Below are 24,700 nucleotides of genomic sequence, written 5' to 3'. Positions count from 1 at the left end.
TAACTTTTTTTCAATTACAACAACTATACAACGTACTTCATTTCATAGAAACACGTACAGAAATACAGGAGGTAAAACATGGAACCCGCAGACTTTTAGCTAAGCTAATAGTACGATACAGAAATCCCATAAAACCACAACTTGTTTTTTTTTACACTTTGATTTTTGTTAAGCATTAAACAAAAAAGATACTGTGTAATGTGTTGTTAGTCTGTAGTTTGTTAGTAACTGTCTCCTGACTCTACCTTTTATATTTACTGTACAGATATGAGTGATATCGATTCAAAGTACTTCACTTATAATAAAACAGAGGTAAAACTGATCAAAAAAATAAGTTAATAGTGACCATAAAACCAACTGACTAAACACTCATAAATGATGTTTGAGTTTTTGATGTGATATTTGTGTTATTTATTTTCTTTGATTGATTAATTTATTATTGCATGATGACTAATTTCTGGCTCATACTTATTATTATCAGCGCTGTTTGTCACTATTTGCTTTAAGAAAACATACTGGATCAACTGCCAGTAAATTCTGTAGCATCTGAACTCACAGTACGACAAACAAGCCTCCGCATTGATCTGAGCTAACAGCAGAGGTTACCCAACTCTGATCTGACCTGACAGACGTTTCCAAACCCTGATGAGTCACAGCTTTGTCAAACTGAACCAGGAGGCTTAAAATGATCTGACAGCAGCTGGAGAGATTCATTCGACAACCAGACTTTACACACAGAGGAAGAACAGCCGAAACAAAGATGGAACGGCGCAATTTACTCGTCTGTCTCGGTTTGATTTTTGTGGCCTCCGCTCTGGTGAGTCTCACATCAGATTACACTGATACTTTTAAAGTGACAGTACACACAGAAATCAGATATATCTTGTTGAAATTATGGGACCTTTATTAACAAAACTATGCTACACATTTTCTTTTAAAAATTATTTTTGTAAACATTTTAGGATTTTATGTTTTAATCTTTTTTGTGTTACTTTCTGTCCCATATAGCTGTTTTTTAAATAATGATAATTTTTAGCTATATAGCAGTTTTCAAAACAAAGCTGCAAAGTGGTTTACAACCCAATAAAAAGCGTTTAAAAGTAATAAGTCTATAATCAATTAAAGTGATTTGATTTTCTCTCTGGCACGTTTTGTAATCTGCTCAAGAAAGGTGCTCATTTGATTTAAGACATTTCTTATTATTATTATTAGCCAATGTTTGGTATAGATTTTAAAATGTGTCATTTATGAAATAAGTTAATTAGAAATAAACTACATTTGAGCATAATTTATATAATAAAAATCATGTAAAAAAAAACAGTAGAATTACCTCTGGTAAAAATACGGTATTTTTCAACGTGGGTCTTATTCTCATAATTTTGATTTGTAGGTCATGCAAACTTGCAGCCTCCAATGTAGAGATTCAGAAAATGTGAATCCGGCAAAACAAAAACCAGGCAAGCAGTGTGGCTCTCCTAAAACATCTTAAATTAACTTAATAATAACCTCAGAAATTAATGATCAATTAGCGATTGTAGCAATTCGTTGGCTAACCAAACTAGCTGTCTATTCATCTCTGGTCATCATATGAACTTCTGTTATTCATCTTTTTGTATATACCATGAGTCTATTTCAACGGAAGTAAACAGATATGTTTAGCCTGCGTCCGCCCACTTATATCCATACATATTACTGTTTTTTTATACTGTACATTTATATAATTCAAGCAAGTAAATGGTTATCATGCTTTCTATAATAATGGTAGTTATGGTAAGTGACTGGGGAGTGGAGGAACATGAAAAAAATTAATATATTATTTTAAAAAGATTTTAGCTTTTTTACTTGAGCGTTGTCAAGCTTTTTTTGTTAGACTTCAATTATAAAGTATGATCTCCTCATAATTTGTAATATATATAATTAGAGATTTATACTTAGAGATTTCTAATAATATTTATATAACATAAAGATTTATATCTATATAATTTATTAAATTACAAATAAATTATATATACATAATGTATATTTTAAAGTTATACAGATTTATAATTATATCTTTATAATTTAGATTTGCAAAGATATTCATATAATTTAGAGATTTATTTTAAAATGATACAGATTTATACTTATATTCATATGAATTACATATATTTATATAAATGTATGCAAGAAATGCTGTAATGCTGTAATTGTTTCCATCCAGCTGTATACAATTTTGGTTTTATGCAGCTTGTTTTATGTTTTATCTTTTTTATGATTGGTGGCTTTATGATGTGTGCTACTATGTCCTTCTGTCTGTGTTATTGCTTAACATATGGTGAGAATGCATTGCAGTCGTTTTTACTTGATGATACCTGTTTACATGAAAAATCCCCATCAAAAAACTTTTATTTTAATACATTTCTTCTGCCCATAGTACCCCAAACTAAACTGAACTGAGTGAAAAATGAACTGTGATAGTTACAGCAAAAAAAATACTGATTATTTCTCTCCCACCAGGGCACGGAACTCAACCCCAGGGGAAATCGTCCAGTGGAGCAGGGCACCAGAGGCGATAAATGTGCCACTCAGAGGGAGTGGCCTTTCTGCACAGATGATGATTGGGTATTTAATACCTTTATTCCTCATTTTCTCCATTTCTTTCTTTCCATAAACCAACAACAATAATGACGCATCACATTTTACCTGAGCTGAAATTTTAGCCTTATGATTTTAAATATTAGAGAGTTAGAACCAAAAGAAAAATGTTTTTTAAAGCTGTATCTTCAGATGCAGGGGTTAGGGTTAGGGTTAGGGTTAGCACTGATAACAGTGGCAGATTTACCCTCAAAATTCATGGTAATATTTTTGATTTCAGACAGAAGTAGACAAAAGCAAGGTTTTCATTTCCAGGAACAATTAGCTGTAAAAGCTGTCAATTGTTAACTGACTTAATCTTACTTTTCTAATCCAGTGTAAGATTTTAGTGTGAGTTAAAAGGATTGTTATGTGAAGCAAAAACGTGTTAATGAGTAAAAAGTCCTGAGGTTAAAGCATCTTTTTCTCTTTTACTCTGAAACTTTATTCATCATCTCCCACCACTCCACTTGACTCTCCCTCTGTTTCTCCTGTCCTCCATCAGGGCCCTAAATGCCCATCGGGCTGCAGGATCCAAGGTCTGTTGGATCAATACGACCACAGCCACCTGAAGAGAATCGAGAAGATCCGCAGCCTCCTGGATCAGTACAAGGCCAAGCACCGCTCTGCCGACCAGGTGTCCAAACAGACCTACGACTACCTGAAGGAGAAACTCACTATTGATTCTGGTTAGTCTGTGTTTGTCATTTCTTTTCCCCAGGAATTACTTCATTGACAGCTCGAGTTTCAATTTAAACCTAAGAAAACGACAAAATTTGACATTAAATTCATATGAACACAGAAGCTTTTTTGAACCAAACTGAATCAATCAATCAACTCAATATAATCATTTTCATGAGTAGTTTGGGCGGTTTTGTTGATTTCTACTGACTCTTAAATATTCTCAAGTCTTGCTTGTTGAGGTCTCAAAAAATATTTAAATGAACAAAGTCTTTGACTCTCATAATACATACAAACATGCAAAATATGTTGAGATGTGTGTTAAAACTAGAAATGGATTTGTATTAAGGTCAGGAACTACTGGAGTTAAATTTAGAATACAGTCCTGACACTGAAGTAGGTCCAGCTTTGACATTGAAACTTGTTACAGATAAACGGTTAATGAGTCTGACTGTGAATATTGAACATAATATAAAAAATGCCACATTTTTTAAAATAGAGATCCTGTTATTTATAGATTCAAATTCAATAAAACAATAGAAGAAGGACATTTAAGTCTTTACTTTGTTCTTCCCCTCAAATTATAGAAAATTATTTAGGATTTGATATCAAATACCCCTCATGGTCTACCTGCCTGCATATTATCCCACTCATCCATTTATCCATGTTCCCTTCTCAACCAGGTAATGACAACAGCTACTACGACTTGGCCCAGAATCTGCGTCAAAGAATCATAGACATGAAGATCAAGATCGACAGACAGTTGAGGATCCTGAGCGCTCTGAAGGACCGAGTCAAAGACCAGGTCATCGAGATGCAGAGAATGGAGGTATGGAGACACATCAGGGACAAAAGTACAGGTTTACATTTAATATGCTCGAGGTTTAGCTAACCTCCCAGCAGCACACCTGAGCTTACTGAATGACAAGAAACTAAGAACTTCTGTACTGGTGGTGCGTGTAAACATATTTTTTTGTGTACCAACTTTTTTATTTCATTGTCCTATCTAGTTTGGTGAGGGTTCAGGAACTTAACACAGAGTGCACTCATAAAAGGAACAATAAGTATCAATAATAAATAACCTGTACCCACCTTCCCATTACACACTATACCCTTTGGAAGCAGAGATGAAAAATAAGTAAACAAATAAAAAACTATGAAGAAAAAATGAAAACATTCACAACAAATTTAAATGTATTTCAAACCAAAAAGGGGGTTTGCTCTTGCCGCAGAGCTTGTACACACATACCATCTACATATCAAACCGTTAACTATATTTCCAACTCTTTGTCTCCTCTGTCAGGTTGATATCGACATTAAGCTCCGTTCCTGCAAAGGATCCTGCGTGAGCTATACTGAGTACCAGCTCGACAAGAGCACCTACGTGGAGCTTCAGAAACAGGTAAGGACCTAATTCACTTCTCCCTACACCTAGGAACCATTTCAGGAACGTTACCTGCATTTTGAGCGGAGGGACCACCAGAGTTTCTGGCCCCTAAAAAGTCCCAGCTCCGGTTTTAATACTCACTGAAGAGTGCAACGCTAGTGAACGAAATTCAAACATCAGAGTCAACATATTTAAGTACAACACATTACTCTGTATTTTTGTTTCCTTGTGTAAGATATTTGCTTTCAAATGTCTCCATTGTTTTTTTTTTCTGTTATTGGTCTAATTTGCCCAATCTTCACAGTTCCTCAGATGTGGAAATGCTAACAGGAAGGGGACTTTTGATTCCTAGTTTAGTTCCTGAGTTTAGTTTCTAGAACTATTTGGTCAAAAAGTTTGGAGTCTAAGATCATCTTTTATAGTTTTTCTTTGATTTCACTACCAACATAACCGCAACATAAACATAACTGCTAAATTTTATACCACAAAGCCATTTATATTTAAAGTAAGGTAAAATGTGCAGGAAGTGAGAAAGAGGTAAAAAATATGGAATTGTATTCCTAAAAGAAATAAACTGATTGAAGTTTACAAGTTTGAATGACTTACTTTATGTTTATTTAAGCTATCTGCTGCATGTTTTGCACATTCAGGGAAATCTGTGGCAATAAATTCTGAGATTTATTTACAGATTTAAGAGGTGATTAAGGCACTTTTTAAAGGGGGTGTTTGTCCTCTCGGGTCTGACTATGGCATTTTTTTCTCACCTAAAAGACAATTTGTATCACTAATGCACGGTATAATTTTGTGTATAAATTCAGCTCTAATTCTGATTTATAATTTTGGTTGAAGCTCTGCAGCCTTGCATCCAACACCTCAGGGTGTTTTGGTCCAATTCAGTATAGAGCACTTATTTCTTTTGTTTGTGTGACTTGAGATTTTTTGTACAAACCTGATATAGTTTAACAAAAAGATACTGACAGTTCTCAGCTGCTTATTTTTTGATATCATGACTGATGGGCAATTCATAAAAAATATGTATTAAAAGCTATGTGTTTTAGGGGGTTAAAGCACCAAACATCCTCACAAATCTACATTGGATTCTGTGGATACTTTACCAAGTTTCTCACATTTATAGATTGAATTATTTAGTTTGGTAAGATGACACTTCATCTCTGTGTATTTCCCAGGTTGACCAGCTGGACACCCATGCGGCTCAGAGCGTCGAGTCTGTGGGCACACTGTACGTGATGAAGAGCAGGCAGCTGAAGGATGTGGATGTGGACACCGTCTTCAAGTCCAAGGACGTCATTAGTGGAGCGGCAGCAGAGCAGAGACAAGACATGTTCCCTGAGGTGAGGAAGCAGTAAAAACAATGTCAATATCAGTTTTACAGTTAAGTCAGTGGTAATATTTAATTCACGTGGCATCACCAGTAGGTTTGTCCAGTCTTGGAATCTCCATGAATCCACATTTGTTATTTCACACAAGACTAACAATCAAATTATGTTGGTTTACATCGTAACACTTCATATATGTGTAAGAACAAAAAAATCCTGTACGTTTACCTTATGAAAGTTACCTGATGAATTACCATTCGTGAATTTTACCTAATGAAAGTTGGACATTGTTCAAGGATAAGGCTGGTGTTTCTTCTTCTTGTTAATCCCATGAAAAGAGGCTTTGATACTACTCACCTGGCAAAGATATTCAGTTTATAATTATATAAAACAGAGAAAAGCAGAAAATCCTGGCATTTGAGAAACTGGAGATAGAGAATATTGGTCATTTTGGCTTAAAAAAATGACAAAAAACAATGAATCAGTTATCAATATTAACAACATTATCCTTCAGTTTTCCTACGTCACATCTACATTTATTGACATCCATTCATATCTTTCAGTTACCCTTGTATGAAGTTGTGTCAGCACTAAAAATAAGTCATCATAACACAGAATAGAATATACTAACCCTAACCCTCATCTACTTCTTGTTCCTGTTTGAATCTGCTTTTTGTTTATTGATTTAGAAAAAGTGTGAAACTAATGTAAAGTCTAATACAAAAACATATTACATCTAATTTCTAGAAGGACAAATATTCATGTTAAAGTTTTTCTCCTCTATTTCTCAGGTGAAAACTGTCAAATTGATCCTAGAGGAGGAAGGCTCCAGCTCATCCCCAGCTAGCATCTCCAAGGTTCCAGGTACTTCCTACTCTCCGTCTACATCTTCATCATCATCATCATCCGTGCCCTCGTCCTCGTCATCGTTCTCGTCCTCGACCTCATTCTCGTCCTCCTCCCATTCCTCCCAACCACCATTCTCATCCTCCTCCCATTCCTCCCAACCATCATACTCATCCTCCTCCCATTCCTCCCATTCCTCCCAACCATCATACACATCCTCCTCCCATTCCTCCCAACCATCATACTCATCCTCCTCCCATTCCTCCACACAACCATTGTCATCCTCCTCCCATTCCTCCACATCATACTCATCCTCCTCCCATTCCTCCCAACCATCATACACATCCTCCTCCCATTCCTCCCAACCACCATTCTCATCCTCCTCTCATTCCTCCCAACCACCATTCTCATCCTCCTCCCATTCCTCCACATCATACTCATCCTCCTCCCATTCCTCCCAACCATCTAAATCCATCACTGAGCTTGGGGGACGGGGCGACGGTGATTTCTTTGGCATGGGTGGAGCACAACCCAGTACAGGCCACGTGTCCACCAAAAGCGTCTCCTGCACTAAGAGCGTCAGGAGAACCATCGTCCACACGAAGGATGGGCCAGTGGAAAGGACGGAGGAGGTGATGGAGGGAGGCCCCGAGTGCCAAGGGGCGACAGACCTCACCAAGGGAGGAATGGGCGCCTTCTTCCCCAGCCTCAGCCACACATCCTCCTCCTCCTCCTCTTCCTCTAGGTCCACCAAGACCATGCACGCTGGTGGTGCCAAGGGAAGCCTCTTAGCAGATGACAGACGTGACTTTGGATTTGGACCACCCGGCGGGATTGACCTTGGCGCGTTCATGATGGGCCACGTAGAAGATGACATGCCCGATTTCCACGCCCGGAGTGTGAAGAGCACGCGTTTCGAGCGACAAGCTGATTATATAGGAAAAGGTACCGAATCATCGGAATAAAATCTGCCATCTGTCCATAACAGAGCGTTCAGCTAGACAGCATGTGTTAGCATTAGCTAGCTTGCTAGCTAGCCCTATGTACCAAAAATCAGAAGTGAACAGAGTAATTGTTATTGTTTGTTGCTGGGGATTAAAGATTTTTGATTTTTTTAAAAAATATTCAGTGTGATGTTGTTAATTGCAATGTTAAGATCTACACTTTTGAAAGTATTTTATGGAAATGTAAGTCTACGAGAAAACTTCTGGGCCATTAATGCTTTGTAGTTTTGAGGAAAACAGAAGAAATACTGACATGAATAAAAATAGATAGGTGCCACAAAAACCTGCTGATCTTCCAAATGTCAAAAATGTGTTGGAGAAGGGGGCTGATTGGGGCAAGTGTTAGCTACTCTGCAGAGAAAGTGACCGTTAACACTCCTTTGCAGAAAATTTCAACTAGCCGAGCCAAAGAACAAGCCGTTCCAAGCTAACTCGCGGTCTGCGGTGTGCCCCTCTCTGTTTGCAGATTGCGTTGAAGCCTACCAGAACCACCTGAAAGGGGAAACGAACGGCCTGTTTAAGATCAAACCCGGCGGCACGGAGTCCACAGAGGTAGTGCAGGTTTATTGCCAGCAGGAGGGGCTAATGGGTGGGTGGTTGTTAGTCCAGCAAAGAGAGAGTGGTATGCTCAGCTTCAACCGCACCTGGGCTGAATACCGCAAAGGGTTTGGCTCAGTCAATGAGCAGGGCAAGGGGGAGTTTTGGCTAGGCAATAAGAACCTCCACCTGTTGACTAATCAGGGTGAGACCATGCTGAAGGTGGAGCTGGAGGATTGGGAAGGGGGCATAGCCAGTGCTGAATACATAATCAGGGTTGGTTCTGAGGAGGAGGGATACCCGCTGCATGTTTCTGGGTACACTGGGGACGCCGGAGATGCTCTGGTGATGCCTAAGTCTGATATGGCATCTTATCTGTCGCACAACGGGATGAAATTCAGCACCTTTGACAGAGACAATGATAAGTGGGAGGAAAATTGCGCAGAAATGTTTGGGGGTGGGTGGTGGTACAACAACTGTCAGTCAGCTAACTTAAATGGGATTTATTACAGAGGTTCATACAACCCAGAGAAAAACACGCCATATGAGATTGAAAATGGAGTCATCTGGGTGACGTACAAACCGGCCACTTATAGCCTGAAAACTGTTAGGATGTTTATCCGACCAGCTGCTTTTTAACGGGACATAGAGAAGGGGAAACGTAGGAAAAACCTGTCAAATAAATACTTTTATGCAAGGCACAAAAAACAAGGGAATAAAATAAGAGAAGTAAAACAGAAGACCCTGTAGTGACACACTGAACCCCAGAATAAATAAATATTTGAGGACAAAAATCAAAGGTGGTTTACAGCCTTTCAGACCTTGCAGACTGTTGATCTATTCGTAAATCATTATGGGATTTCAAAATCATGTCAAACAGTGTCAGTGTGTTAACGTGTATTTTTGTTGAGTCTTATTTTTGTCCACACTTTGTGTAAACGTCGTTGACCTGTTTGCTATCGTTATCTAACCAGTGTTCTTAGAGTGACCTGATGTTCTCCCTGTTGCCCAAGTCTGTACAGAGCAATGAACTCTGCTCAATCAATAAAGATTCAATGTTCACTTCAGATAACCGTGTTTTGTGGTGGTCTTTCAGTGTAAAGAAGCACATCATGTAAAAACTAAAAACTGTACTTTCCATATAATATATTTATGTACTACAAGACAATTGAAAAATTTACAAAATAGATTTTGTTACAAGATAATACACATGAAAATAAAAATATAATCATTACATTTGGAAACAATCTTTATTATCTGTAATGTATTTTTTTTTTGGAAAATAACATTTTATATCAGCAGATCATCAGCTTTAATTAAATACAGCCTATGCTTAATGTGTACAGCTTTTTAAATGTGTCAAATTCACCAAATTTACATAAATTCCAGTGAAGCTCGGCACTCCAAGGTTCTGTCTGAGATCCCATTTTGTTTGCCTGACATATGCTTCCCTTGGGCAGATACGTAGTTTTCATTATACTGCTGCTATGCAAACGATATTCAGCTATACATCCCTAATCCCAAAAAACATCATCAAACTACACGAACCTACACTCACCGAGCACTTTATTAGGAACACCTGTGCAATCTAATGCAATCCAATACAACAGCTCAGCCATAAATTCTACTATGTTAATGGAGTGGACCAGAATAGAGATTGAAAATAACCGTAGAGAAACAACAAATCACAATGTTTTAAACCTTCTTCATCATTTTCAAAAAGTAATCATTAAAAAAAACATCCAGTGAGACCTCGATTCTGTCCAAACATGACAGAGACAAACACACTGTTACTCCACACTACTGCCAATCACATTTCATATTTGCAATGACATGTTTGAATTAGAGCTCAGTTGAAGGTGAACTCACCACAGACATGTTTTTGTTTGTTTATGGTCTACAGTGTGTATGAGGCCGAGGCAGCCGAGTCAAGATGGCCGACAATCCCTCAGAACCACCCGGGCATACAGGAGGCTAGGCTGTCGAGCAAAATCAAGCAGCCCTCTGTGTTCAGATGATGACTGGGTAAGAAATATGTAAACACACACACACACATAGTTGTGTTTCCATCATTTCAGAGGACATTACATTGACTTACATTCATTTCCTGGAGACTTACCATAATCTTACCTTAACCTTAAACAAGTCTTCACCCTAAAACATAATGATTTCTGTTATGGGGACTTTCTTTTTCTTGAGTTCCCACAATGTGTAAAAAGATTTATGTCCCCACCTTGTACACACACAAAGGCAAACAACACAACACAGTTAAAATCTGATATTTAATAAAAAGTTACTTATTTATCTTTTTTTTCTTTTTCCTTTATTTATCCAGATAAAAAGTCTCATTGAGATTAAAATCTCTTTTCCAAGAGAGACAAACAATATAATCAGACAAATACAATGGCCACACACTACACATGAGTGAACACAATATCCAGTTAATATGCAACACAAGATTATGGACAAAATCCAGTTAAGAAGTATAAACAGGTCTGATTTTGGAAAAATATCTTAACAAAATTTATGAGCAACCACATTGACCAAGGGTACTATTTTCTCTATCCTTAAAACTGACTTTGAATTGATATCAGCAAGATTATATACCGTACATGAACCCACAAACATTCAATCAATCAATCAATCAATCAATCAATCAAAGTTTACTTGTATAGCACTTTTTGTTCAGGGTTTTACAGATGACTGACAAGCTGACTATAAGAGTACAAATGTAAACAGTAAAACAATTTGAGACCAATGCACACAAGAAATAAAAATAATGAAAATAATAATGATAAAACTATTTAAATAGGTTAAAAATAAGTAAAGATAGATTAAAATAAAAACTACATTAAAAAATTATATGACAATGACAAATAAAATACATAAGAATGAAAAAAAACATTTTAAAACATGATTACAATAAAATAAAAGATTAAATCAAATAAATAATGGCCAAAAAACACCAAACTGTTGATACAAAGTTGGAAGAAAACTATTGCATAAAATATCACTGCATGTTGCAGCATCATTGGAACAAAGGGTCCTAGACCCAACCATGAAAAACAGTTAAGGTTGCCCACATAATTTTGGCTTTATAGAAAAGGTCTCCAACCCTTGTATACACAGTCTTAGATTGACCTGTAAACCCTCACGTTCTTCTCCAAAGGATTTTAAGTGCCCCTCTGGCTGCAGACTCCAGGGTTTGATCTTGCAGATGGAGAATGAGGTGGAGAAAAAACTGAGAAAGGTGTGTAAGACTGCAAAGATGTATGAAGACGCAGCTGAGAAGTCCATGATGACGATGACAAACATCTACAACTACAACCGGAGAGTCCTAGTCAACAGACACAGTGAGTCTCACTGGTGATGTTTGGTTTGGGGAGTTCTTGACAAAAGAAGAAGTTACGCTGACTAATAAATGCTGTACTTCTTCTTCAGCGTCGGATCTGAAGTTTGTCGATTATGCCGAAGGATTGGCCAGAAACCTCACGTCACTACGGAAACGATCAGCCAGCCTGTCGCTGCAACTCAAGGAGCTTCACGGCGACGTTCAGGAGCAGATCAAGGAATTGTACCGAAGCGAGGTGAGGTGTGAGGAAAGGTTAGAAAACAGAATGTGTCAAGTCTCAGTCAAAACAAGTAATGTCAGTAATTTCTAGCTTTGACGGTGAAGGTCATTCCCTTCTCTAATGACTTGCCTTGAGAGACGGCCTTAATGGCGTAGCTCCTGCTCTGTTTAAAGGGGAACTCAACCGATTTCCCTCCTCTTTTAAGCCTGTGTGTTTTGTGTACTTTTTCAATTGTTCCTCATTAAATGTGGCATCCCACAAAGGACAATTTTAGGCCAGAGTGGAAATAGAAAGTCTCAAACAAAATGTTTCTACTGACTTATAAAAATATATATTGATCTTTTTCACTCGTCACTTCATTGTAACTCAGGACTTTTGTCCATGTTGGGATCCTGTAGAAATGATCATTGCTAACCTGATCCAGAGCAGGTTAGCTGTTCAGTGTAAGTTACCATGGCGATGTCCCCCAGTGAGAAGTGAACCATCGTCGTAACCCTGAAAACCCAGAGTTAAACCTGACTTTATCTAGCTGACCCCAAATCCTGCTTCGTACGACAGGCTGCTGGTTACTCAAGTGTATGTAAACACACTGCAGGATGAAACAAGTCAAGGATTTCTGTCGAACCTCTTGTTTCTCAAAGTACCATGATAAACAATCATTTTAGTATTGATCAAAATGCACAACATGTATCTTAACAATCACACAATAATATGATCTCAACTATTTATTATTTTTATATATTATATGTTTAGTATTTTTCAGTAAGTGGTGGAAGTGCACTACAACATAGTTGATCTTATTTATTTTAATCTAATTCATCATTATTATTATTATTATTTTTGTATTATTTATTTAAAAAATGTATAATTTATTTGTTTTATCTATTTTTTTTTATGTATGTATTTATGTATTTGTTTTTCTGTTGAAGTACATTTAAAGTTCAAGGAAATCCACCTTTAAGAAGACATGTTTTTTGTAAAAGTTCAATAATTACATGATGTTTCCAAAGTCACTGACTAATCGTGTTAAATAATCGTGATCTCAGTATTAACCAAAATAATCATGATCATGATTTTTGCCTTAATCGAGGCTTAATCTTCTTTCCGCTGCTATTGATCACCTCACCATCTTGTTTACCTTATCAGGTGGACATTGACATGAAGCTGCGAGCCTGCCGTGGCTCCTGCCGGTCGGCTCTACCGTTCAGCGTCGATCATCCCAGCTATCAAACGCTCCAAACTCACATGGACCAGATGGACAAGACTATGAGCCAGAAAATGAAGTCTGCTACGCCCCCTGAAGTCATCCCACATATCAAGCTGCAGCCTGTAGACATTGGCATGGCACCGTCTCCAGAATATAAGACCATCCCGACGGTTAAGAGAGAACTGCTGACGGAGTTTGAGGACCTCGGACAGAATCAGGTTGTTCTGGAGGAACTACTGGAAGAATCATCTGATTTTGAGTATCTTGATCTTGCAGGGCTGGACTTGGAATAGTTTGACTGAGGAGGGTTTGACAGTTAAAGGAAGGAAGCAACACTGTTTCTGCAGGATTTTTAATGTCAACAGTACTTTGTAACTTGGTTTTTGAAAAGGCCTTTCCAAATAAATATAATTAATGTTTTTATTTTTGTTTACAAGGTTATAGTTTGTTTACAGTTTGCAGTTCATGGTTACAGTTTAAAGTGCGACAGAGTGTCTCTGATGAACATTGGAAAGTTTAGAGTACCATTTTTGTGCCTAATGAACACCTCCTTGTTCAAGAAAGCTGTGGCTAAGTGCAACTGTTGCCATGTTGATGGTAGTCCGGATTTTTCTAATGTAAAGTATTTTATGTGGATATTTAATCTCTACAGCAAATGAAAACATTTTCAGAAATTTGAAATCCATTTTCCAAAAATCACATCAAAATAAAATGTAAACAAAGCAAAATACTGAATGAAATCACAACCATTTATAGAGGTATTATGTAAAGTGAACTTCACTTTCTATCATAGCTGCAATGTTATAAATTTAAATACCTTTTGTCTTTATTCCTCTATTAGCCGCCTGTAATATAATGGTTAAAAGGTAAAACTTTATGAAATATTAGTTATTCATTTGATAACCATTAACATTAACTTCAAACTAAAACAATTATGGTTGAAAAACACCTCAAACAGCATTTTTCCTCAATTTTGATGACTTTTGGAAGACTTTGAATATAATAATGATAGACTTTACATATTAACCATGTATTTTCTCTGTTTTACAGAATAAATGGAAAGCAAAGTTATATTTGTCTCCCTTTTAATTTTTCTGCCACTCCAAAACATCGGATCCGTTACTCAAAACCGTGACACGATCCAAACTGAGTTTTGTGATCTGTTGCACCCCTAGTTCTGTTCAGTGACTACACTGATTTGAATATTAGCCCTGAATTCACAGACTCCTCATTCTTCCTCCGTTACATTTTTTATTTCCCCGTCTACATGAAAAATCATCATTTCTGTTTGTATCCAACTCACTGTGTGTTTTTCTTCAGTCATTTTAGTTGTAGGATCTTAGAGGCTGTTTACATGTTGTTTTAAAATGCGTTTTGGTGATACAAATACAAGTGGACAGCTGAGACACAACACATCACAGTGTGTCTCGAAGGTGTCCATCTGACCACTTGAGTTACCACAGATTTCGTTATTGCCTATGTCACTTCCACTAGGAGGTCAAAGGGCCCTGTGTACAGTTTTTACGTCAGTCTGTCACCAGAAAAGCTCCAGATTTGTTTCACACGGGCTAGCTAAGAAAACAAAACTGTTTCAAGAACTAATATACATGTACAGGCTATTCCAAATGTTAAGATTGGCAGGGCAAAGTCATTTGGCATTGGTGCGCTGTCACCAAAATGACCACGTCCTGCATTGATGATATATTTTCCTCTTACATCCTTGCCGGAGATGCATTAGGACGCGTTAGCGTTTGCGCTGCAAAAGATATGTGGCCAAATGCATCCAAGACCACTTTGGTAAGTGGTTTGAGGGATCAGATCACAGTGCGTCTTGGTGGTCATTTATACTTGTATTTAGCACTGTCCACTTGTGATCTGATCACCCAAGGCGCATTTTAAAACCAAGTGTAAACAGGGTCATGGATCAGTAAATAAAGCATTACAGACACAATTTTGTAACCTCTGCTAATCCTAATCCTATGTTGTCTGTTTCTTATCAAATTGTTCCTCATTACCAAGTTTATGAGTGACAATTTCCAGTGGAAAAAAGGAAGACCTTTAAATTGATAAATTTCACTTGTATTGACCACCTACACTGTGGTCAGTTCTTACTTGTCTTGAATCCAAATTTTCTATATTTCTCTGTGATACATTTTTCTGTTTCATTCTCACAAGTTGGAGCAGGGAGGATCTAGTTTCTTGTTCAAGGGCACCTGAGGAATGGAAATAACCCAACCGGTCAAAGCAGATGGCCGCCCACCAAGAGCCGGGTTCTGCTTGAGGTTTCTATTGTCCCTGAAGTGCAGTGAAATAACAATCAGACCAGACAGAAAATATGTTCCTCAATGTGTTTATTGAGTAGCGGAGGACAGTTGGCATCAACTTGTCCTGGTAGTGCACACTGAAGGCTTCACATATAACAAGAAAGGACAGATCACAGTACATTTACTCACAACCAGTCAGGTTTCTCTCTTTTTCTGTAGACATGAGTTTATTTGACATTAAGTTTAATGAGCTTAGTGCTGCATATAACTTTTCTCTTACAATTTTGTTTTCTATATCTTCAGTGTTTTTATTTCTTACTTATAAGTTGTGTGTAACTGTGTTGTGTCCATCAACATACAGGTTACTGCCAAAATGAAAGAAACACTTCAATATTGTTTGAAAATTACAAATCATAATTCTGGTGGCTCAGTTTGTCTGGTGGTGTCCTGTACGTGTTATATGTGCCGAAACCCTCCGACATGTTTATCTGGCGGACTTAGGAAAGAAAGGCCGGACCTTCATGCTGATGGCCTTGAGCGAATACCAGCTTCCCTTCCAGTTCATCCACACCACACCGTCGTCTGTGCCATGCTTGGCCATATGGCGTGTGTAGGCTCCACCTATGTAGTATCGGCCATTGGGATTGGCAGAGTGGCAGCGGTTGTACCACCAGCCGCCTCCGTCCTCCCTGGAGCACTGTTTGGAGGGATCGCCAGGGATCCTGGTTAAAGCAAACAGAGACAGAGATAAGTCTGACACTGACTTATAAAATGACTGCATGAAAACAAAGCATTTCACACAAACATTTGAAACAGTGGTATTTTGTGGCAAAATCTTTCATGGCAAGTTCAAATTAACTTTAACATGTGAATTCGTGCCATTGAGAAATGGAAAACAGTTTTGACAGTGCTAACCTGGGAATGAAGCTGTTGTCACTTATCAGACTCTTTTATTTAACCCTGCTCTGCTATAGAACAAACAGCTTCACTAAAGATGTTTTTAGACAATTATGAGACAGGACGACCATGGTGGTAGAAATATGTCTCTTCATTAAACAGTGTGAACTTTTTGTAGTGCCTATGTTCGTGATAAGATCCTATAGTGTCAGTGTGAAGTATGATTGTTGTCTGTCAAGAGCAAAGATGGAAGTGGCACAAAGTTGATATAGAGCCTGAAACAGGGTGGTCAGGGTGAGTGTATTAAAGGAGTGTGATTTTGACACGAGAGACTACTGTTCATTTCCCATTGCCGACCCACAGTCAACTTTGTTTTCTTTCAGTCATGAAAGATAAGTCACCGAGTAGTTTTTGTAACTAAACATTACCAAACTTTTACTGTAGAGATAACACGTCAGAAAACTGTCATAAACATTTTTGTAATGATTTTTGACTAATAAAATATGCTGATAAAAGTTTGATAAGGGCATCATATCAGAAAACACTCAAATGGGTTGTTTTGTAAAGCAAATTATGTATTTTGTTGGTTTGTTTGGAGGACTTGTTGGTTTTATAACCGTTACCATAATCTTTTGAACATGCTCACAAACAGGACACCTACCAGTTGTCATTGTCTCTGTCGTAGGTGCTGAACTGCATGCCGTTGTGTATGGTCATGGTGCGGTTTTCACCAAAGAGTTCCAAGGATCCATCCAGGAAACAGTTGCCAGCGTTACCGGAATAACCATCAACTGCCATGATGTAGTTGGACGACTCTGATTGGATGGTGAAGTGGCTATACTGGGCGTGGACCTAAATGATAGAAGAAACCATTAGAAGTTGTCTTTCCTTTCTAATAGAGACTTGAAGAAGGGGTAGGGGGAAAACTTGTATTTGCTGATTAACTTGTCAAGTAAAACCATTATAAAGGTATAAGGGTGTAAAATAAAATCTAAACAGGATGTTAGGGGTAGCACATAGTGGAGGATTCATGCAATAGTCTTAAAAGACATTAGATTGTTCAAAAATCTGCAATTCATTCATTGTTTTGAGTATTTACATGCTGGCATGTAGTGAGTAAACCATGCGGAATCCAAAGTTTTCCATGAAAGAAGATCATGTGCATCCATAGGAAACCAAAACTCATTTTTAACAAGATTCATGTCTTTAAAATCCCATCCAGGGCTGACCTAGAAGTCTTCATGACTCACCTTGGCTCCTGTCCAATCCTCCATCTCAATGAGAACCTCAGTGGGGCCCATCTTGGTCACCTCACTGATGCGATCGTTACCCAGCCAGTATTCACCTGTTACATGATGAAGGAGAAAGGTATGCTAGTCAAGCACAAATTACTGGAATAATGCAGAAATTAAGTCAAAGCTATACAACATACATGTTTAAGATAATAAAATGGTTTCCATCCCACTAGGTAGGTTGTGCCTCATTCAACACAACCCCTCATCTCTGGTTTTATATTGTGAATGTCTTACCAGGAGTTTGGCAGTGACCCTTGCCGACATCAAAGGCAATGTTTCCAAAACCACGTCGATAATCGTCCCAGCGTCGGCCGAAGTCGACACTGCCATCAAGCCTGCTCTGGATGAGAAGCCATCCTGGGAGAGTAAAAGAGGTTCTCTTAATGTACATTGAAACGTGCACTTTTATGCAGATGATACTGTTTTATACGCTAATAGCAATTACAAATCTAAAGTCTGCTTTTGATACATTTAAAATCTCTCTTCAAACATAGACTTGTTTTAAATTCTGACAAAATAAAATGTATGCTATTCTCAAGAGTATCCAGCCATTTGCCCATATCCATACCCTTCAGGGCTCTCACATTGTTAAAATTTTATAAATACTTGAGAATCTGGGTCAATACTAGACTGGCTTTTAAAACCTATGTGGAATACCTGTCAAGAAAATTGAAGGTCAAAATTGGATTTTTGTACAGAAACAAATCAAGTCATTTAAGAATTAGTGTATGTGGCCTACAATTTATATTCTTACCTCCATTCTGGGTAGTCTGATCACAGAAGACCTTGTATGGAGGGTAGAAGGCGTCGGGCCTGATAAGATACATCTGGGAGTCTCTTCCTCCACGACGGAAGACGTCCTCGCACTCCTTGCCTGAATCATGCAGGAGATGGGTTAAACACACAAAAATATCTGTACATGTATATACTTTTAGATTGTTGTATGAAGGGCTGACAAATATACATTGAAACTGATGAATATTAATGATTTAGATGTCTGATATGTCCCGCTAGTGTTCCTAATATCTTCCGTCAAAGACCACAGAAGCAACTCGCAGTTTAAGTAACTTTTGTATCTGGGGTAAAATAAGAATGTACACAATCTACTTTATTGACTTCTGTTGTATTTTTACCAATGGGTCCTAAAGATGGCGATGTTGGTGGGTTTGTCTGTTTATTTGTCCGTCCAATACTTTGGTCCAAAGCAAGGTAACTACTGACCGTATTTCCCCATTAGTATAGATACCTGATGGTGGTTATGTCCTTATCTATCAACACATTTATCACAGCATTTATAGATCCCATTCCTGTTCCCTAGAGGATCAACCTTTCATTTGATTGTGTCCACTAAAACTTTCATAGTGTGGCATTTAATTAATGTTACAGCCTCTAGGGGGCACTAAAAAGCCCCACACTTACCAGACACGACAGGTATGGGACATTTGGTTGTGCATGGCTCCTTGCATGCTTCCCTTTGGGCTTGGATGGCCTTCTCCAGCTTCTGGATCTTCTGCCTGATCTTGTCCAGGACCCCCTGTAGTCACAACACATTATACTGTACATTAACAGTGTTTGCGGTCTTGAGGTTGGATACTACAGATCTTGGGATCTGTTGATCCCTCTCAAGTGATGTCATTGAGTTTTGTTTGTATATTTTAAACATTTCTTTTTGTTTTGGTCTGTTTTTGAGATTGATTTATATGCAACATTAGACCTTTACAAGATGATACTTTATTACTTACAAATAAAAAAGAAACATTTTAGAATTTTAACATAACATAATAACATAACATCAACATACACAACGTTTCCTTTGTTTGAGCTGTATCATCTTTACTTACACTCAGTATTCTGATGTTGGAAGGGAAGACAGTGTCGACTGTGTTCTTGATGTAGGCATGTTGTTCCTCCACTTGATCAGTGTACTGACTCATCACCCTGCTGTTGTCTGAGAGGAGGAAAAGATGGAGGAAATTAAGGGAAATATAGAAAACAAATTCTAAGATATGAGAAAATGTCTTTATACATGATTACATTGTACAAACACAATAAGCGCACAATAAGTCCATGTTAATGCTTTATCCAAGTCTCCCTGATATTTGACGTAATAGTTCTAGAGCTGAAACAATTAGTCATTAGCATCGTTTTTTCTAGCAAGAAATACCAAAAATTAATTGGTTTTAGCATTTCAATTCAATTTCTTTGTTTTTGCATTTTATATCATTATAAACTTTAAAAAATATCTTTGGGTTTTGGACTGTTGGTCGAAAAAAACTAGTAATATAAACATTTCACATAGGAATTTAGGAAATTGTGACAGGCATTTTCACAATTTTTGGCATCTTACAGACCAAATATTTTCACCTTTGAGACCGCAAACTGTTTTTTGTGCACATTTGGGATTTGTGTACATCAGAATCTTTAATAAACATTTTCATTTTTCACGTGACAGGGTTGCCCCTTCAGGCCATTTTTGTTTGCATTGGCAGTAAAACCTATAGCACTTAAAACAAAAGGCTCCATATTTTGGATTGAAGTTTATGGTCCGAACATAAAAGTATTGTCGGCAGGGATGATGACAATGATGCTGATGATACACAGAAACAATTAATGTGATGGCAATGGTGATGTACAGTAGCCATCACCATTATAGATACAATACAGGTAATTTTCTTGTTTTAAGCTTGAGCAATTTTCAAATTGTTTATTTATTCTTTATTTTTAGGGGTAAAAATGATTTAAAAAAGGGAGAATCTAACTGAAAAAATACTTTTTGCTGGCAGTGAGCTTCCACTTCTGTTGTAATAGCCTTTTTGGAAGAACCATCACAAAAAAAGTTATACCCAATATATTTTGCAAATTTGGAACAAATTTATATGTTTTTTTAAAGACAATAATGTTTTTACCCCCAAAAATATTTAGCTTTTGGAATAATCAATGCTTTTATAAAAAAAAAGTCTCTTTTATAAAGTTTCTCATATTATTGTAAATAATTGAAAAAGAAAAAAAAGTTGTCTTTAACTTGAAATTACAGTATTTGGTTTATATTTATTTTAAGTTTCATTTAATCTAAATGAAATTATCATCCGTTATTAATTTATCATTGGAAACTTTATTATTGATACTGTATATGATATGTTGTTGACATATTTCACATTTTTGCATGCTTAGCTAACCTGCTCTGCCCTGACTAAAATACAATACAAACAATTAATTGTAATTTATTGATCAGAAAATTCTTAAGAAATTAACAACCTGTAAAGTAAAATGTTGACTTTTGCACCTTTTTGGAATGGCAGACTCATTTTTCATTCCAAAGACCACAATTCACCAACATCATCAGGCTGATGCAACATTAGGCCATCATGGTGTATTATCTTTTCTTACTATTCATGGAACAAAAATCATCAGGCATGCTTTTTCATCACTTACCACCGATAACTCTCTGTCTCTCCCTCAGAGTGAAGGACATGCTGTTGACATAGTTGTAGATGTTGTTAGTAGAGCGGGTCAAGTCATCCACCTGAGGCTTGAGTTCAACGATGCTCTGTGAGAAAAACAACAGATCAGTCAATTCAGTTCATTCAAATTTTGACCAATTTTGACACAGAAAATCTTAGTTGAAACTGATTTCCAGCCTGATTTGTGGTCCCTACAAAAGCTCTTGTGACAAGCCGAGACAAGGTAATAAGAAGTGAAGGGAAAAATAGAAAAATAGAAAAAGCAAATGAGCTTTCATTTACACTCTTGACGTTCCTCTCCTGCTTCTGCAGCATGGTCTTCAGCTCGCAGCCATTGGGACACAGAACACCCTGGTGGACAGAAAAACGTAGTTAGTTTTCTGTACATCTGTGACTAAAATACTTTTAAAACATTTACTGTTATTTTTTCTCCTTTTATATCATCGCTCACTATTCCAAACAGGAAATAAGTTTTTGTTGTTCTATCTTTACTTGTAGAACCATTTACTGGCAGTTCTGAATACTTTACATTAACACTTACACCAGCATTTGTCACTATTATGTCATTACTGCGGAAGAATTAAGCACAAAAAAGCAATAATGAGGGATTACTAATGTTAAAGGAATTATGGAATACAAAAAGTTTAATTTCTGTCTGTTGATTTTCATTGCATCCTAAAATGAATTGAAACCACTGGCTGTCTGGAAGCAAGCAGTCTACAAACTAATGGTATGCTTTTGAAAATGGTCAGCAGTACTGTATCATCTATGCACTCTGTCGTCACCGAACTACTGAACTAAAACATGTCACATCCACGGCTGGCTCCTCCTACCATCTCCTCTGAGGCGTGTGTGCATCCTCCTGCCTCCGGCTGCTCCACCTTCTCCTGGGTGGTTGGTTTTCCGCCTCGGGATTGGGTTTGGCGTTCACGGTATCTGATCACAGAGTGAGAGACACTTCACCAACATATCAAACACACACTGAAAGACACTGATGACTAATTATCATATGAAGTCAGATAGTGTTTGCAGTGTGGACGACTGCATTAGAATGTATTATAATTGTCAGTCTATCTTTCTTTCTTTTATTATTATTTTTTTGTCATGTGTCTTCATGTGAACGTACCTGCCGGTGCCGGTTATAGGGGGTGGGTTATGTTGGCTAGGGGTGTACCTGTCCCCTCCCCTCGAAACTGGACGGTGACCACGAGCATGTAGAGCCTGGGCATGCGATGAAACAAGAGGAAAAAAGACGTGATGAACGACAGAAGTAAAGTAATGACATAACTAAAATAAGTGAAGCATATTTGTTCTACGTACCCCTCCACTTCCCGCTGCTGGGTCCTATAAAAGGAAAACAACAGGAAACTTCTGTGAACACACTGGAAGATAAATATAATTTTTTCTATCATGTTTGAGATTGTAAATGGACACTTTATGATGTGAGTTCTGGTGCTTTTGGTGCTATAGAAGTATTGATTAGATTGTCTTATAATATATATATATATATATATATATATATATATATATATATATATATATATATAATCACACAATGATTAACTTAATTGGATATTTGATTGGTATATAATTCAAGAATGCTATTTCTAGCATTATGATGAATACAGACTTTGAATCTGCTTCCTGATTTTGGGGAACACAAAAACTAAAATAACTAAAAAGTCTGATCCTTCAAGTAAAATTTCAATAATATATATTTTAATAATGTTTACTCTAAAATATTCAAACTCTTGGCTGTCATTCCATCAAATAGACATTTTGTGGGTAATAATATGTTCACATTTCTTTGATATTCAGTCTGACAAATTCGGTATCTTTTGAAGTGTTTGGATCTTGATAATAATTTCGTTCACTCACCACCAAGTCATATTCATCATAGTCCAGCTTGTCCTGAGCCCAGGCAACAAACACACAGACACACAGCAACAGTAGCGTCTTCATTGTCTACTGTCAATAAAGTTACTTTTCTCAAATTCTGGTCAATCACTCCGCTGTCTTCAGTGTGCCTTCACCTCTTTTCCTGTCCCTCAAATGTGATTTGACCAAGTATTTATCCTCTGTCTGTCTCTCTCTCTGTGTGTGGATGTCCTCCCCCCACTTTTATTGATCTGTGGAAATTGGTCAATACCTGCTGGGACAGTTTACCCAACCTGAGTCATCGCTTTACACGGTCAAGCTGAGGTTTGTGAAGGAACAAAAGGGCAAAAACAACTAGAGAGTTTACTGATAAGTCAGAATTTACTGAACATATGTCTATAAGCAGTTTCCAGTTAGTTCCATCTCCAAAATGTAAAGAAACTGAGAAAAGCAATATTGTTTTTCAGATTAAGTTCTGAATTATGTATTTAGTTTGAGATGTTTTTATAAACCCAGGGGTTGCAGAATTGTCTTAAACATTTATCTGGTTTAAATCAGGTGTAGGCAATAATCATGAAGAGTTAATCCAGGCTGGAAAATATGTATATAAATAAATATATTATATATATATATCAACCAACAAAACAAGTAAAAGATATTTCTCAATCAGAATTGTACTCCTGGAATCATGTTTAAACAATAAACTACTTGTTGGGAAATAATCCTTCCTGATTCATGACCTGAGACCAAAGAGATCAAAAAAGCTGCTGATAATTCTCACAACTGGGAACCTGAAACTATAAAATGTTGGTGTTTTGATTGAAAAAACAACTTGAAATGATTAATCAATTATATCAAAATAGTTACTGATTAATTTTTCTATTGACTAATTGATTGATCAGCTAATTGTTGCAGCCCTAATAAATACAATATGTATAAGAAAATGAAAAAGTATATGAGAGGGCTACAATGAATTATGGCTTGCTTGGCCCCTCATACAGAAGTGCATTTAAATTAAGAAGGATGGGTCATGTGATCTAAAGGGGTTAATTACTTTACCTCTAATAAAGGCATCTTTCAAAGATTTTGAACATTGAGATTTGCTTGATTTATTATGCTTTTCTCTTTAGTTAATTGTTATTATTATTATTACTATATAAATGTTCTCTGTGTAGGCGTTGCAGTCCATCACTTTCAGGAAAAACAGTTGAGCAATGGAGCGACTGATGTTTGTTCCGAGTCCAAAAGGGTACGAGGTGCCGCGTTACGAAATCAAAGGCCTCAACAGACACAAATGCAAACATCAACTTGTACTATTAAAGAAGTGTGGACATTTATTAACTTAATGTTATACATTTATGATTTATCAGCCTAAACCATAAGCTGCCTAACCAGTAATTCTGACATCTCGCCGTAACATCAATGTACGTTAAAAGGTTTCAGGTTCAAACTTTAACACCGAAAGCAAATTTAATCCCATGTGTCTCCACAGCGTAGGTGTACGAACAGACTAATGTCCCCATATTATCAGCGTGTGAACAGAACATCATCTGACTCATTTTCAAAACCGAGGCGTCTTATTTGTGAGTCAAACTGTAATGACTCACCTGTGTGTCACACATGTGCTTCTAAATCTGTCATCGTGTTTATTATCTCTTGTTTTTGCTCATCTGCTGCTGAGTGACAAACCTGCTTTGTTGTTTTGTGATATTAGTATCCTA

The 24,700-nt window shown here is 37.1% G+C and overlaps 3 protein-coding genes across 4 annotated transcripts; 2 read left to right on the top strand and 1 right to left on the bottom strand.

Annotated features, from left to right (window-relative positions):
* Positions 1 to 425: 425 nt before the first annotated feature.
* On the top strand, positions 426 to 9,472 carry fga (fibrinogen alpha chain). Of its 2 annotated transcripts, XM_044341965.1 has the most exons (9): positions 426 to 817; positions 2,497 to 2,601; positions 3,119 to 3,302; positions 3,978 to 4,123; positions 4,598 to 4,696; positions 5,869 to 6,033; positions 6,810 to 7,003; positions 7,079 to 7,809; positions 8,335 to 9,472. In XM_044341965.1, exons 1-9 carry the CDS (start codon positions 761 to 763, stop codon positions 9,042 to 9,044), a joined length of 2,391 nt encoding a protein of 796 aa, XP_044197900.1. In that variant the 5' UTR covers positions 426 to 760; the 3' UTR covers positions 9,045 to 9,472. The 2 variants fall into 2 exon arrangements, with proteins under 2 accessions (XP_044197900.1, XP_044197899.1); XM_044341964.1 differs by having other exon boundaries at positions 429 to 817; positions 6,810 to 7,809.
* Positions 9,473 to 10,232: 760 nt separating this feature from the next.
* Positions 10,233 to 14,181, top strand: LOC122974214 (fibrinogen alpha chain). The gene is made up of 4 exons (XM_044342190.1): positions 10,233 to 10,430; positions 11,575 to 11,758; positions 11,847 to 11,992; positions 13,124 to 14,181. The coding sequence occupies exons 1-4, from the start codon at positions 10,314 to 10,316 to the stop codon at positions 13,475 to 13,477; spliced, it is 801 nt and encodes a 266-aa protein (XP_044198125.1). The 5' UTR covers positions 10,233 to 10,313; the 3' UTR covers positions 13,478 to 14,181.
* A 1,337-nt stretch (positions 14,182 to 15,518) lies between these two features.
* Positions 15,519 to 23,231, bottom strand: fgb (fibrinogen beta chain). Its single transcript, XM_044342306.1, has 12 exons — positions 22,926 to 23,231; positions 22,228 to 22,322; positions 21,935 to 22,037; positions 21,384 to 21,452; positions 21,073 to 21,187; positions 19,482 to 19,588; positions 19,060 to 19,174; positions 18,395 to 18,514; positions 17,875 to 17,997; positions 17,596 to 17,690; positions 17,007 to 17,197; positions 15,519 to 16,170 (listed from the first exon to the last, which is right to left on the bottom strand). Exons 1-12 carry the CDS (start codon positions 23,061 to 23,063, stop codon positions 15,933 to 15,935), a joined length of 1,509 nt encoding a protein of 502 aa, XP_044198241.1. The 5' UTR covers positions 23,064 to 23,231; the 3' UTR covers positions 15,519 to 15,932.
* Between the last annotated feature and the right edge of the window lie 1,469 nt (positions 23,232 to 24,700).

This window comes from Thunnus albacares, chromosome 22, assembly GCF_914725855.1.
Source record: "Thunnus albacares chromosome 22, fThuAlb1.1, whole genome shotgun sequence".
Taxonomy (NCBI): domain Eukaryota; kingdom Metazoa; phylum Chordata; class Actinopteri; order Scombriformes; family Scombridae; genus Thunnus; species Thunnus albacares.
Note: the sequence above shows the minus strand (reverse complement) of the source record. Positions and strands in the feature narration are given on the sequence as shown.